This window comes from Nycticebus coucang, chromosome 4 (genome assembly GCF_027406575.1).
Source record: "Nycticebus coucang isolate mNycCou1 chromosome 4, mNycCou1.pri, whole genome shotgun sequence".
In the NCBI taxonomy this organism is placed as follows: Eukaryota; Metazoa; Chordata; class Mammalia; order Primates; family Lorisidae; genus Nycticebus; species Nycticebus coucang.
Window position 1 is genome coordinate 73,034,996 of NC_069783.1, and position 13,974 is coordinate 73,048,969.

General features: G+C 50.7%; 1 protein-coding gene across 5 annotated transcripts in view; it reads right to left on the minus strand.

Annotated features, from left to right (window-relative positions):
• Positions 1-13,974, minus strand: part of SLC4A5 (solute carrier family 4 member 5) — a 103,980-nt gene that overhangs the window by 64,444 nt on the left and 25,562 nt on the right. For 2 of the 5 annotated variants that reach the window (XM_053587804.1, XM_053587801.1), the window contains exons 1-2: positions 7,488-7,615; positions 2,973-3,102 (exon numbers count right to left, since the gene is read on the minus strand). In XM_053587804.1, the coding sequence (XP_053443779.1) occupies positions 2,973-3,025 (53 nt within the window). In that variant the 5' untranslated portion in view covers positions 3,026-3,102; positions 7,488-7,615. Of the gene's footprint in view, positions 1-2,972; positions 3,103-7,487; positions 7,616-13,974 lie in introns of those variants that run through there. The other 3 variants (XM_053587802.1, XM_053587803.1, XM_053587805.1) reach the window with 2 other exon arrangements.

Sequence of the window (13,974 nt, forward strand, 5' to 3'; positions counted from 1 at the left end):
CTCTGGCCTGTGTGTCTGCCTGAGGGGTTGTCCCCTACACCTCATCATTTTCTTGTTACTCTGAGGAGGCCCAGAACCCACTAGGATTTACTGATTCTTAGACTCTGGAAACAGCTAAGCCCTCTGGGTTTTCTGAGTGGGTCCCATGGCCTGTCAGCTGAAGGAACTACTTCCCATATTTTATGGGGGTGACGGGCCCCAAACAGTTCTGATGCAAGCACCTCTACTCTTGCATTTGCCTGGAGGAGGAGGACCCAACAAAACCGTGCGGGTCATGGTGGGCTTTGTGGCCCTCTGACTTCACCAGAGGCTTGCTGGTCATACCTTGAACAGTTGACTAGAAACAGGGGTGGGGGTTAGCTAAAAGGAAGGTGGGCAGAATTAGAGAAAGGGACTCAGAGCAGAAGCCCTCAGCTACCCTCGTCCCACTGCTTCCTGCCCCCAAGTGGGCATTTAGCCATCCCTCCCTGGGATCTGCCTAGAATTGGGTTCAGCCATTTCAACTTCTAGTTACCAGTTTCCTTGGGCTATTGTTTGAGCCAGATCACCCTGAGGCCTTTCCAGGACTTCCACAGCGCTGTTCTCAGAGAGCCTGCCTTGCAGGGAAACCTACCCATCTGGTGCAGATGATAACTTGCAGGCCCCTTCTAGAGACATCCCTATCCAGAGCCTTCCAGTTTCATTGCTGGGTCTGTAGTGCACAGGGCTTAGAGAGAATAGGAACAGGATGTATTTTGTCTCTGGGAAAATCAGATTGCAGGGCCCTGAGCCTTCACAGCAAGGGCTCTGTAGGTGTGTGTGACAGGCCCTCATGGTGGATCTGGTCCTGAAAATTATTGCCAGGGGCTGTGGGTATAGACCCTGTTGGTGGAGGGAGGATGTACCCTCTTCCTCCTGGGCATATGGGGAGGCCCTACCCAGCTTTCCTCCTCTCTATTCACCCACATTGGGAAGGAGAGCCCTTCACTCAGGGGAGACGGTATCTTCAGGCCCTGGCCCCTCAGAGATGTCAAGCCACAATAGCCCAGGCTGGGCTTTGGTCATTTGAAATTCACTCTCCCTTCCATCAGCCTTAGATAGATGCCCTGGGCTTCAAAGCTCTCTCCATTATCTCCAACCCCATAGAATCACCTCAGGACTTATATCCTCCCCCGGAAGGCAAAACAGAGTCCCCGAAAGTTGGAGTGGGGAGAGGTGGCTGAGAAAATGGGGAAGCATGACAAAGTACATAAGCCCTCCAGATGGGCTCAGGCAGGCCTGGGCTGGCATCCAGACTCAGCCACCTGCACACTGTGTCCCTCAGCAAGCTATCTGCTCCTATCTATATGGGATATCTCAGGGCCACTGTGCAACTTAAGGAGTAAGGCCTGAGAATCACTTAGCGCCGGAGAGGTTCTAAGAACCAGCTGATAGGAAGAGGCTCAGTGGCTTCCACTGGGCCCCGCTGGGTGGGGATTTGTTCCTCCCTGAGGCCTACACAAGTTTGCTAGTCCACCCAACAGCCTTTCTTCCTGGTACCCCATGCAAGAGATATGGAGCAGCGAAAGCTGGAGATGTTCCAGCCTCTTGCTTCTGACCCCGTACAGCAACTGCCCAGGCGGGTGAGGGAAGAAGGAGAGGGAGAGCCCAGGCTGAGGTTGGGGGTGGCTCTGGGTATCATGGGGGTCCTCCCACAGAGCCAGTCCTGGGAACATCTTGGGATTAGTCTGTATATTCTCAAATGGGGCACCAGGGGCCCCAAGGAGGAAAAAGTCGCTGGTTTTTGGAGGAGTCAAAACCCTTTAGATATTACAAACGGCTATGGCACTCTAAAGCCCAACCTACCCGACAAATCTTATTCCTTAATATTTAATTTGTCCCATCAGAAAGAAACAAAATGACATTTTAATTTAATAAAGTTAAATTAGATTCAGTTCTTCTCCTGGGGGGAGAGGGACATAATGCAAAAGAAAACCATGAGAGATATCAGTACAGTCTGTCTTCCAGACCTTCTCCGTGTCCTTCCTGAGACCCTCCTGAGGCCTCGTCACGGGTCCTTCCTTCCTCTCGGGCTTTTGGAGGCACATGGCAGTGCTGACCAATCCAGGTCAGTTCAGAGGCCACCCTGTCCCAGACACGCCTTGCCTTGACCCTCCCTTGGCTCTTGTGACTTCATGGTGGGTCCCTCTCCAGCCCACCGGGTCTCTACTTCCCTCTGTTGTCCCCACACTCAGAGCTCTCCTGCTCCCCCCACTTCCTCCATGGCCTCCACTTTGCATCCCCACTCTGCTCATCCAGCTCCAGATTCTGCCAACTCTTCTTCAGCAGCCCACTAGCTGTCTTCATCTGGATTTCTCCTGCCACCCAGACTCAGTGTGCCTTTTACACAGCCTCCTTCCTCCAGGAACTCTCCCTGCCCACCCCAGCCCCCTTGGTACTTTCTCTTCTAAAGCTTTTAGCCTAAACCATTTGGCACCAAATTGCAATTGACAATACAATACAAAGCCAGATTTGAACTGCATGGATCTACTTACATGTGGATATTTTTCAACCAAATGGGGCAATGCAGAACCCGTGCATATGTAGGGCTGACTGTCCGTATACAGTTCCACAGGGCAGACTTTAGGGCTTGAGTATGTGCAGATTTTGGTACTTGTGGGGGTTCCTGGAACCCATTCCCTGCACATACCAAGGGCGATGACTGTATACACCCTTGTATATTGCCTCAGATCCCATGGATGACTATTCTGTCTTCCCACTTGGATTTTAATTTCTTTGAGGATAAGAACAAAGTCATAGGTTCTGTTTGCTCATTTGTGTTAAACACGGTTCTGGACACCAAGGGAGGGAGGTTGGTGGGTCTCTGTGGACCAGGAAGCTCCCTAGCAGAACTCAAAGTACAAAGTGGGGTTCCCACCAGGAGGGCCTTCCAGCCTGGGCCCAGGTAGATTACAGGGGATATCTTCCCTGCCCCCTCCAGGGAGCCCCCTCACCTGGCTGACTCCTTCCACTCCATCTGGTCCCCGTCATGCTGCAGAGTGTCCATCTCTGTGAAGAGGGTGGGGTTTGGCGCCTCATCTTCCTCCCCCAGGATGTCCTGGAGCTGCTCAGCAGCTGGAGACCCTGCAAAAGGAGGGCAGCAGCACCTGCTGGGTACCCCATGGAAGGCAGGAGGGCCACCATGAGGCCACCAGAAACGGGGCAGTAGCAAGTGGGAGGGAAAAGTGTTTCCTAATTCAGTAAAGCTAAGCCCAGCTACTGGGTGAAGCTGGGATCCCACAACTGTGGGTTGGATATGGGAGAGATTCGCTTTGAGATAAGAGATGAATGGATATAGTCTGCCTTCAAACTCCAGGGGCTTGTAGCTGGCAGTGAAGGATGGAAAATCGCCAAAGCCAGGGCAGCGGCAAGCACCAGGAACAGAATAGAAAAGTGAGGTGAGAAACACTCTGACCCAACTTCAGCATAACCAGTCTGGAGGGATCCTTTTCCCCTCGGGGCTCCAAACCACCCAGCTCCTAACGCTGGCCTTGGTCCAGCACCCACCTTCTTTCTGGGCATGGTGGTAGCCTATTTCCTCAGCTCCCAGCCTACTTCAACTGCCCACTAGAAGTCACTGGGTATGTCTCAGGCACCTGAAAACTCAGGATCCCTTCCCTAAACGTGCTTCTCTTGTATTCATTCATTCTTTCTTTCTTTCACTCAATATTTAATGCATGCCTACTATGTGCCGAGCATTGTTCTAGGTATTGGATAACAAAGCTATGAAGAAGATCTATATGCCCTTACTCTCTTGAGAGTATGTTCTAGTGACAGAGATAGAAAATAAACAAATCCATAAACCACCATTTCAGGAGATGATGGTAAGTGCTCTGAAATAAAATGGCCAGGGGAGTGACAGTAGGTAGACAGCATGATCACGAAAGGCCTGTAAGAAGAGGGGCAGATGAGAATGAGCCACTTCTGCATGTCTGGAAGAAGAGTGCTCCAAGTGTTCCAGACTCCCCCCGGGGTGGAGGGGGCAGGGGAATATGTTGGTCAGTGTGGCTGAAGCGTGGAGAGCAAGGGGCAGAGAGGGATGATGTGACTCAAAGTGGTGACCAATGAGGTGGCTAAAGGTGGAAGGCTGGACACCTCGGAGTCACCTCTTCCTTTGTCTCCTTTCCTCCCCCACCTCCTCCATTTTGAAAGTTTCCAAGAATATATTCCCTCCTCCTGAACCCCATGGTCTTGCCTGATCCAGTCTCTCATCCATTATCTTTTGGGCCTCATCAAGTCTTCCTGTTCCTCTAGCCTCTTCTTCCTCAGTTTATCATTTTTCTCTGCCTTCACTTATTTCTCCATGGACCCCCGAATGGTCAATAATTTCAGCTACTCTTTCTTTCATCACAGCCTTCCCCATCTTTTCCCATTGGTGTCCCAATGAAACCAGCCAAGCAATGCCTAACAGGAATTCTCTGTAGGTGTGTCCCAGGGAGGCAGTGTGGAAGAGTGGTTTGGTGGAATCAGAGTGTGCAATGGACTTCCAATCCAACTAGATATGGGTGTGAATCTCAGGGTTCCTACTTCATCATGAGTGAACTTAGTCTCTGTGAACAGGGTTGTTGGGAGAAATAAATCAGGTAGGGAAAATAAAACACCTGACACAGGGCTTGAAATGTAACAGGGGCTTAATCCCCTTTACCACCAAGCCCTACACCCAGGCTGGGAGCCCTACAAACCAGCCAGCTGTGCAAGTAGAAGGTTTCTCCCCTCAGCAGGCCTCAAGTGCAGCTTCTCCTCATCCTTGTCCTTGTCCTTCCCCATATCTCTCGAAGCTATTCCTAACCTTTGCTCCTCTCTTCAAGCTTCTTGAGCCATCTCTTTCCTCATTCACAGGGAAAATAAAGGCCTCTAGGCCTGAAATCTATCAATGTCCTCTCCTCTAGTCCTTCAGTGTCCTCACCCCTTGTTGCCATCCATCTTTGCACAAAAGGAGTCTCTTCTCTAGCCCAATCCCTTGTCCCATCCACCCCCCACCCACCCCCGCCTCCTTCCCATACTTATTTCACCAACTAGAACGATATTCAACTTCCCTCTTCCGTGCTCCTTCTCTCAGCCTATAAACAGCACTTCCGGTCTCCAAACACCCTTCTGTGACCCTGCCTGTCTTCCAAGCTGCTCCCCTTCTTCCTTCCTTTGCCCACCTTCCTAACGGAGTGGCCTCCCCTTCCTCCTCTCCCTCCTTGCCCAATCACTTCCGAACATGCTAAAACTCATTCAGCCCCCACCATGCAAAGGACATTGACTAAGGCAGAGATTTCAAGCTGGCAGCTCAAAGATGAGTTGAATCCAGTCCTTACAGAGTGTAAATGTTTCTGAAATTATTGCTAAGATAAAGAAGTATGATATTTCTTACAAAAACCCAGATCTCTGACTTTTCTCGAAAATTCCGATGCTCTGATCACTGTGCCCACATCCCTGCTTGGCAACAATCAACAATCAATCACGTGGTGGTGCCTTCTTTGGTGGGCATATGCTTTATAGGTTGCTACAGTCTCCTCTAGTTCTACTATTACCCTGCTAATCTCATCTATTGCTGCGCACCCAAGTTCACAGCCCCCACCTTCACATCTCTCTTGTTATCTTAATGTCAAGCCAATAAGCTAATAAAATCAATCAAATCAACAGCACTGTGAAGCTGTAGGCTGGCTTATCTCTCTGGGACATCAGTGATGCTGGCTGCTCCCTCAAAACTGAAATTTTCCCCTTGGCTTTCACAACATGGTACTTTCTTGATGTTTTTCCTATCTTTTTGAAGAGTCCCTCTCACTATCGCTCCCCAGCTCCTCTTGCCTGGCTAATACTTAAGGTTTGATCTTCCCCAGGACTCCTCTTTGGTCTTCTCCTCTCCTCCCTTCCCACACTCTTCCTCAACTAGCTCATGTTATTTGTGGTGTCACCCTATAATGAGGTAACCCTCATGGCAATACACTCATGAGTCTTGGGCATTCCAGCTGCCAATTGGACTGCTCCCTCTGGGGGTTCTTCAGCCCTTTCAACTCAACTCAACCTCAGCACATTCCAAACAGCAATGCTGCTCTGTTCTGACTAATAGCACCCTCTCGGCTCAGCCATCCAGACAAGAAATGTCCTCACTCCTGAAGCTCCTTCTCTCTCACCATCCATGTCCAGCTGGATGCTGCATGCTTCATTTGCTCCCTACACATTGTTTAGCTCCCTCCCTTATTCCCACCCACCACCGCCATCCTGGTTCAGGCTCTCACCGTCTCCCTCTTCTCCCCCTGCAATGACCACCTGCTGCTGCCCTGTCAGTCCCCACTCCCTATGTAGCAGCAGAGTTTGCTTTTAAAATATTTTTACATTTTTAAAAAATTTCAGATGAATATGGTTTGCATTTGTAAGGTAGTCTGTAGTTATTTCCTTCCCCAGAAGACCAAGGAGGAGTCCTGGGGAAGATCAAACCATATGCCCCCTGAGCATCATTCCCCTTGGGTGGGAACCTCCTGAAACCTTCCCTCTCCCATCCCCCTGCTTTAAAGCATTTCAGACTTGTTCACATGGTGGACTCCATTCCGGGTTCTGGCATGTTCCCCAGAGAGCACCATAAAATGTTGGGCACATGAGTTACAAATAATTTTACTAGCAGGAAATGCTATTAATTTATCTATGTGTGCAGCTTAGCAGACCTTGTTTATTTAAATGGGTTGTATTTCTGAATTTTTCTATTGCTTTTAACTTATACCCCTTTTATAAGGGATTGCTGACACTTGCTAGCAGACGCTAAATATTTAAGAAAATTTTATAGAAGAAAAACCAACAATTGAGAACCTTACTTTTTCTTTAAATTGAGAAGATGACTGCTTGATTCCAAGGGACTATGCCAATTCCCTCTGGATCAGTGTTCAATAATTACTCTTTTAAAAATGCAGATTTGCTAGCCTGGGCAACATAACAAGATCCCATTTCTACAAAATATTTTAAAAAGTAGCCAAACATGGTGGCCAGTACCTGTAGTCCCACCTACTCACTTGGGAGGCTGAGGCAAGAGGATTGCTTGAGCCCAGGAGTTAGAGGCTGTAATAAGCTATAACTGACCCACTGCACTCCAGCCTGGGTAACAGCCTGGGTAACAGAGCAAGACCTTGTCTAAAAACAATAAAATAAAATGAAATAAAATAAAATGCAGATTTGATCTTTTTAATAGCTCTCCACTTCCTAAAGCCTCGGATCAGTGACATGGCTCAAGACATCCCTTGAGTCCTGGCCCTAACTCACCTTTCCGGGTTCTGGCATGTCCCTCACCAGCCATGACCCCACAGGGCAGACCACATGCGGCTCTCTAATGAGGAGGGCATGCCTCTCCTGGTGCCCTCTACCCACCATTCCATAAGTCTGAATTCCTTTCCCCCTTCAAGGCCAGGTAAGAAGGCAAATACGGGGAACAATCATCAGAGAAGAGACAGGGCAGAGAGCAGGGGGCCTGAACCAACCCTGCAGGGCATTACCTGCTCCCTGGAATAGCTGAGTGCAGGGGTCCCAGGCTGTTGTTACTGCCTCTGGCCCCAGCCTGCTCCTGCTGCTGCTGCCTGCCCTGGCCCTGCTGCCACAAGTCCTCTTCCAACACAACAAACTCACTTTTGTTTCCAGTTAAGCGCCAGGGGAGAGGAGAAGGGGGTGGGGATGGGGAGAGCACAAGAGAAGGAATGTGTGAAAGGTTGGGGAGGTGGAGAGAGAAGGCTGCATGTAGAGAGAACAGAGGTGTGGTCAGCGTGAGAGGGAAAAGCCACAGTGAGAGTGAACTAAAGATACTGGGAGGGAGAGCAGGAGAGGAAGAGAGAGGAAAGAGGAGAGATAAAAGTCAGGTGCTCTGGAGAGAGGGGAGCTCAGTCCAGCAGGCAGCAGTCTCCACAGCAGCAGGGACAGTGGCAGCTGAGGACCTGTGAGAGGACAGGCCAAACTGCCCCTTTATTCCCTCCCCTCCCTGCCATGATAGGGGCTCTAGAAGAGCCTAGGGGCCTCTCCTCAAGCACTTTTATAAAGGCAAAGGTAGGATTTGCCTGGAGACTCCCCAAGGGCTCCTTTGAGCCTTGGCAGCAGGGGGGCTTGGCTGGAAAGTGGCCTGGCAGGGCCTTGTCCTTTGGCGACATAGGCCCCAGGGTGGAGGTGGGGTTGTTGGAGGCGGGTGTTGGCTGTGGGGTCTCACATTTCCAAGCGACAAATGCCTGGTCAATATGTGCCTGTATCTGCTTTCTCTCCTTTCCTGACTTTAAACCCAAACTCCTGATCCTCCTCCTGCTCACCCGCCTCTGAGAGGACATGTCTAGTGTCGGCACTCAGTGGGTATCTTCTGAGAGCCCACGGACCGGGGGACCTGGTCACCTCAGGGTGTGTGGTGAAGCCATTGGAGAAATATTTTGCTCTTCTGAGAAACTGCTAATCTCCTGGATTTGGTTCAACAAGTGCTTACTGAGTCTTTAGAATGTGCCAAGGTTGATTAGAGGTCGCTGAGCACTGGCTGCTCTAAGGAACTACAAGCCCTGAATTCAGACGGTCTCAGAGCCGGGAGGTGGCCTACCGATGGTCAAGTCCAAACCCCTCATTTCACAGTGGAGAAAACTGAGACCCAGGTTACCCACAGAAGGCCCCCAGGTTAGCAGGGCCCGAGCCTCCCCCCACATTGTCCCATCAGCTGGTTCCATGGGCCACACTCTTATACCAAGGCTCAAGGATCAAGGATACCCATTTCAAAGCTGAGAAAACAGAAGCAGAGGGTCTGGGGCTCCAAGGAAACACAGATCCCTGCAGTGGGGGTCGTGGAGTCTCTGCCTCGGTGTTTCTCGGCAGGGCAGGGCAGCAAGTGGCTGGGCCCAGCTGGGGGTCACAGGTCCTGCAGCTTGAGCTACTGTGCCAGAGGTTGATCAGCTCTTCCCGAGCAGTGGCAGCAGGCACTGGGGTGGCCTTAACTCCCAAAGAAAGATCTCCGAGGACACCAGGCAGATTCTGCTTACTCAGGTGGTGCTTTAGCAGCCCAGACCCAGGCTCACCTACTGGCTCTGCTGGGGACCAGCAGCAGGGTGTGGCAAGACTGCCAGCTCCCTCCGTCTTCTCAGCTGTGAGGTGGAAGTGATCACACGCACCTCACTGGATTGTGGCATGGTCCAGTTAGGTAATACACACAGCATGGCTGGCAGTGTATGCCAGTCGCCCAGTAGATGGTATGACCATTACTGTTGCTGCCAGCAAGTGTCACCCTTCCTCTTACTACCAGTCACCCAGTCACCAGCCTGTCCCCGCCAAACAGTTCAAGGGCTTAATATTCCTCAGTTTCCAAACCCCTGGTCCTCCAGGCCTCTCTCCCCAATCCCTCTTCTCCCTGTGTTATTGGATCAGGGTTTTTCTAATGCACCGTGACCCCACACCCCGCACCTATAAGGAGAAATGGCACAGGTAAAAGCAAGTCACAGCGTTGGCCCCACTGCAGGAAGGGGTCGGCCACAGCTGCAAGAAGGGACCGGCCTCAGGAGCCAGCACCCGCGGCACCCGGAACCGAGCTCTCCCTGGGTGGAACTGGCTAGTTGTTGGGTGAGCAGAGCACAAAATGATCTAGTGAACTGTGAACTAGAAGCAGCGTGGGCTGTAACTCCTGGTGAAGACCCCAGAGGCATTTATGACCCTGGGGACAGCAGCATCAGGACATGGGCCTGTGGTCCTCAGCTCCGGGCAACTCCTCTCAGAGATTCCCTCTCTCATAGGCTCCCCAGTGAATTGCTGGACAGTCAGCTTTGCAAGGGCGGGTGTGTCTTGTTCGCATCCCTCTGCTGGGCACCCGACACATGTTAGCTGGGTTAGTGCAGCCGGCTGGTTAGCACTCAACTGTGACCAGCAAGAAAGGAGCAGAGAACAAGGAAATGGGGCTGGGGCTGGTGCAGAGGGCGGCCCCTGAGTATGGGGGAGTAGAAGAAGAAGGAACCTAAGGGTGCTGAAGTCATTCTTGCTAACTGTGTGAAGTGTGTCTTTGAGAGTGGACGTGGAAACCCCAAGTCCTAGTTTTATAGGCAATGTAGTTCTTGGGCTGCCCATAAACCCCAGATGTGTACTCTAAGGGAGGAAAAGGAAAGTATTTGTCACTTGTGTTTATGGAACTCCCTCCTGTGGTAGGTGGCTTTGGGGATACCTGCCCAGACCATGTCCCTCACCCCCACAAGGACGACCCCCTGGCAGCCGTGTTTGTGAAACATGACCCAGACCCAGAGAGAACGTGTAAACTGGAAGCACAGAGAGGCAGAAAGCACTGGGCTGCAGAGAGGGGAACCGCAGGGGAAGTCGTGCAGACCCAGAGAGGAGCCTGGGAGGGTGCTGTGTCCGCCACTTGAGCCTGACTCTTTTTTTCTGCTTTGGTACTATAAAGAAACTCCTTTGTTACTTTTTTTTTTTCTTTTGAGAAAAATAGCAATAGCAAAGACGGAGTCTTACTCTGTTGCCTAGTCTAGAGTGCCCTGGCGTCAGCCTAGCTCCTAGCATCCTCAAACTCCTGGGTTTCAGCAATACTCCTGCCTCAGCCTCCCAAGCAGCTGGGACTATAGGCGCCTGCCACAATGCCCAGCTAATTTTTCTATTTTTAGAAGAGCTTGGCATCTCACTCTTGCTCAGGCTGGTCTTGAACTCCTTAGCTCAAGGGATCTTTCCACAGTGCCACCCTATAGTGCTAGGCTTATAGGAGTGAGCCACTGGCCAGGCCCCCTTTTGCTATTGAAAGGTAAACAGTCGGGCGGCGCCTGTGGCTCAGTCGGTAAGGTGCTGGCCCCATATACCGAGGGTTGCGGGATCAAGCCCAGCCCCGGCCAAACTGCAACCAAAAAATAGCCGGGCGTTGTGGCGGGCGCCTGTAGTCCCAGCTGCTCGGGAGGCTGAGGCAAGAGAATCGCTTGAGCCCGGGAGTTGGAAGTTGCTGTGAGCTGTGTGAGGCCATGGCACTCTACAGAGGGCCATGGGGTGAGACTCTGTCTCTACAAAAAAAAAAAAAGAAAGAAAGGTAAACAGTCTCTCTGTCTCTCTTTCTCCCCCCACCCCCTTGCCTAATCCAGCTCCAGTAAGTTTCTCATACTGTGATAAAATGACCTTCTGATCGTGAGTCCTCTTTGTATGAAATTCTAGGGGGTGGAGATTTTCTTCTGTGTACCATCTTGAAAACTGTTAAGTGTAAGGGTTATAGGAGAATGTTAGGTCATTGGAACAGGAATAGTTAGAATAAGAATGAACAGGGAATCAGTCAAAGAGAAGGGAAGAGGCAAAGACAGGGCAGGCCTAGGGAAAGGGAGGAAGCACACCTGGCCCTGGCCTTGGCCCTGGAGAAGGGAGGAGCTCAGCTGGACCTGGCCCTGGCCTTGGCCCTGGAGAAGGGAGGAGCTCAGCTGGACCTGGCCCTGGCCTTGGCCCTGGAGAAGGGAGGAGCTCAGCTGGACCTGGCCCTGGCCTTGGCCCTGGAGAAGGGAGGAGCTCAGCTGGACCTGGCCCTGGCCTTGGCCCTGGAGAAGGGAGGAGCTCAGCTGGACCTGGCCCTGGCCTTGGCCCTGGAGAAGGGAGGAGCTCAGCTGGACCTGGCCCTGGCCTTGGCCCTGGAGAAGGGAGGAGCTCAGCAAGTGCATAGCTGGCCTCCAAAAGTTCTTGTGGATGGAGTCAAGGCTGGAGAAGATCTTGGTGTGTGTTGGGGCGGGATGGCGGGTGGGGGGGAGATCCAGCCAAAGCTAGTGGAAAAATTCAAGTAAGAGACCCTCAGCCTTTCTCTTCTGCGGTACCCCATGTTGCTCTGCTCCTTTGGGCCTAGGCACAGCAACAACCACAGTATGAAATCAGAGTCCTGAGCATTTATAGGAATAGGAGACCCTGCAGAGAAAAAAGGACCCATCTCTTGAAGCCGGGGTGGGGTGGGAGAAGTGGGGAAGACTGGACATGTCTGCAGAGCCAAAAGGGTAAAAGGCAACAAATTGTGTTGCATCCATTATTCATGATCTAAGATGTATAAAGTGTCTCCCAGTCTTCAATTCACACCTTGTCCTTGCTGTTTTGTTTTAGTAAATATAAATGCAGCAAAGTGACAAAATTTTCATTTAAAACCAAAATAGATGGTTGCTGCTTACTTCTCAGTCAAGAGGGGCACAGAAATCTCAGTGGGAAGATTCAGTGGGAAGCTGAATCTTTTTATTTTTGAGACAGAGTCTTGCTCTGTCAACCAGGTTAGGGTGCTGTGGCATCATCATAGCTCACAGCAACCTAAAACTCCTAGTTTCAAGTGATCTTCCTGCCTCAGCCTCCTGAGTAGCTGGGACCACAGGCACCCACCACAATGCCTGGCCTAATTTTCTGTTTCTAGTAGAGATGAGAGGGGAATGTCTCACTGTTGCTCTGGCTGGTCTTGAACTCAAGGCTCAAGAGATCCTCCTGTCTTTGTCTCCCAGAGTACTGGAATCACAGGCATGAGCTACAGTGGCTGACCTGGAAGCTGAATCTTCCTTTCTTTGTTACAAGGTTGGTGGGGAAGGAGAAGGAAACTTCCAGGTGTCTTTCAGTTCTTCTATGCTGCAAAGGGCTAGACTTAGAGACTTTCTTTGTGTTTAGTTCAACACATCATGTATCTTTAGTTGTTTGAAAACAGACCATAGCCAAGGTGAGGGGTGGGGACAGAGGAAAACCCAAGTTCCAGATGAGGTAAGGGAGGGAATGTGTGTGCTGGGTGCAGCTGAGGAGAGGGGGTGCAGAAGCAGAGAAGCACAGTGATGGAAGGAAACTTAGGAGGGCAGGGAGGGCAGGCAGGGTGGGGGCTGGAACTGCAGAGGGTGTGGCCAGAGGAGTTACAAGAACAGGGATATTTAATATAGTCTCTTGTTTAAAAAACTGTGTATTTCTGCAACATAGCTCACCTCCCCCCATGGTTATGAACCTTCAACAAAGTCTCTGCTCACATATGTGCCTTAAACAACCAATACGGAGGAAACCACAGAACAGAACTCCATGCCTGAGCTGGCCCAGACGTGAATGCAGAGGACAGATACAGAAGGAGAAACACAGAAAGACCACGAGCCCACCAGGCAGGGGATCAGAGTCAGAGCAACTGTGAGACTCAAGCCTCTGGGAGTTCACAGACCTTTAGGCAAAGGCATAGACCTCCTGCAGCTTGTGGGCTAGGGGGCTAGAGTCCATTTTAGCTAACGCTCAATGAATAAGGTTATGGCTTGGTGCCAGTAGCACAGTGGTTATGGTGCCAGCCACATACACCAAGGCTGGCCAGTTCGAATCCAGCCCAAGCCAGCTAAACAACAATGACAACTGTAACCAAAGAAATAGCTGGAAAAAAAAAAAAACATAGCCGGGCATTGTGGCAGGCACCTGTAGTCCTAGTTACTTGGGCGGCTGAGGCAAGAGAATCACTTAAGCCCAAGAGTTGGAGGTTGCTGTGAGCTGTGACACCGTGGCACTCTACTGAGGGCAATATAATGGGACTCTGTCTCCAAAAAGAAAAAAAAAAAAAAGAATAAGGTTATAAAAACTTTATAAGAGGACTTTTATTGCTTCACTTGCAAATTTAGTTTGATTCAGGTTCTCAACTAAATTTCCCTTTAAGGTTTTAAGGTCATTAACTCAGTATTCTTTTTTTTTTTTGGCCGGGGCTGGGTTTGAACCCACCACGTCTGGCATATGGGACCGGCGCCCTACTCCTTGAGCCACAGGCGCCACCCATTAACCCAGTATTCTATCCTAATAGGGATTTGGGGATTTTGTGCTTTTTTTATTTTTTATATTTATTTATTTATTTATTTTGGAGACAGAGTTTCACTATGTCACCCTCTGTAGAGTGCTGTGGCATCACAGCTCACAGCAACCTCAACTCTTGGGCGTAAGTGATTCTCTTGCCTAAGCCTCCCAAGTAGCTGGGACTACAGGCACCTGCCACAAGGCCTGGCTATTTTTTTTTTTAATTGCAGTCAAGAGGGGCAC